This window comes from Morone saxatilis, unplaced genomic scaffold, assembly GCF_004916995.1.
Source record: "Morone saxatilis isolate NCDOM2014 unplaced genomic scaffold, NCSU_SB_2.0 Contig17, whole genome shotgun sequence".
Classification (NCBI taxonomy): domain Eukaryota; kingdom Metazoa; phylum Chordata; class Actinopteri; family Moronidae; genus Morone; species Morone saxatilis.
Window position 1 is genome coordinate 28,309,238 of NW_023339729.1, and position 1,515 is coordinate 28,310,752.

General features: G+C 46.4%; 1 protein-coding gene across 1 annotated transcript in view; it reads right to left on the minus strand.

The window, feature by feature from the left end:
* LOC118327006 overlaps positions 1–1,509 on the minus strand; it is a 23,066-nt gene extending 21,557 nt beyond the window's left edge. The window contains exon 1 of the mRNA XM_035660170.1: positions 1,348–1,509. Within this exon, the coding sequence (XP_035516063.1) occupies positions 1,348–1,416 (69 nt within the window). The 5' untranslated portion in view covers positions 1,417–1,509. The remainder of the gene's footprint in view (positions 1–1,347) is intronic.
* Positions 1,510–1,515: the final 6 nt, after the last annotated feature.

A 1,515-nucleotide genomic window follows, 5' to 3' on the forward strand; every position in this document is an offset into this window, starting at 1 on the left:
AACTCATTTGCAGCAACTTCCTCTTTTTTTCTTTAATCTAATGTTTGGGAGTTACTGGGATTTTGTTTTGTTCTTTACACACAACACACAAACTCCTGCATGCTTCACCATTTCATTAATTTTACCCATGTTAACTTTCAGACATGCCGACTCCATCTCAGGTAGTCTGGAAAAAAGTGGTCGACCGATATGGGGTTTTTCAACGGCCGACATTTAGAGAGCAGGAAGGTCAATATCAAAACAAAGACAGTTCATGTATAATTCTGTGCCATTGTACAGGTAATTCAGGCTTGTGTTTACCTCAGTAGGGCGAAAAAACTACTTTTTCACTGACACGGTTGCCTGCAGATGTGTCTGAAGACATTATTTGTTCATCAGACTTGTGGAAAATGTAATATGTACACTTTATTAAATAAAGATGGGACTTCTTGTTGGGTGAGGGAACCCTTGTTGGGGATTTCTTCTCATTTTATTGTCGATGACTCACTGTTTACATCCTGATGTGAGCTTATCCTGGCTCTCAAACTTACAATCCCATACATTCTCAATAATATCAAATGTTTATCGTTGGGTATCGTGCCCTTTTTTCCCATAGAATAAATATCAAATAATAATATGAACATTATGCTGCATGATCAGTGAGTAGCTAATGTTAAACCTAACTGTGGCATTCCTGCTTTGGTACAAGTGCTTGCTCTCCCAAGAGTGAGTGCAACTTCTAAGTTCTTGCAGGCAATAGAGAAGCAACTGGAGGGCTGCTGGGCCTGCTGCTTAACTGTGTATTTCCAGCCACTTAAGATGGTACCCTACCATGATTTACGGGCTCTTTTCCAGCATTACTACACCGATAAAACAGTGGAAAACTATCAGAAGTTCACAGCTCATTGCCCGTCTCAGCTACAGCACATGAGTGCAATGTTTTTGGGAACCATCTTTCACAAGCTGCAGAGGAAACTCAACTCTTGCTGCCTTTTAATGTGGGTGCAACATATAACCTCTTCCACAGGCTGTAAAAGGAACATTGTGGCCGTAGAGCTTTAGCAACCATTAGCTGGCAGACAAACCGGGGCCCCTCCATTTCACAGCACAACCCCCACCCGTCGGCTCTGCAGCAGCCCCTTCTTTTGTGTCGCTGTTCGCCTGCTAAAAACCGGAAAATATGAGCCATCACTGAAAGCCTCGCTAAGTCAGCTCCTTGCTAAGCTACGACTAGCAAAGTGAAGGCATCCGCTTAGTCACAAGGCCTCCAACGCTTTGCGGTAGGCGCAAGGGAGACACCGGCGACGAACCGCGGCCAAACATCTGCGGGAGGTGCAAACACGCGGGACGGCGGCGGCGGCAGCTCACCTTACGGACGCGGCGTTTCAGGATGGCTTCCGCGGCGAAAACGCGATCTCCCACCGCCGAGAGCTCCATCTTTCATGCCCGAACTGAGCTACCTGTCTGCGGTCTCCGGTCTCAGAGCTCCGCTGTTTATTTGGGCCGAGAGACCCAAACGAGAGAGAGAGAGAGAGA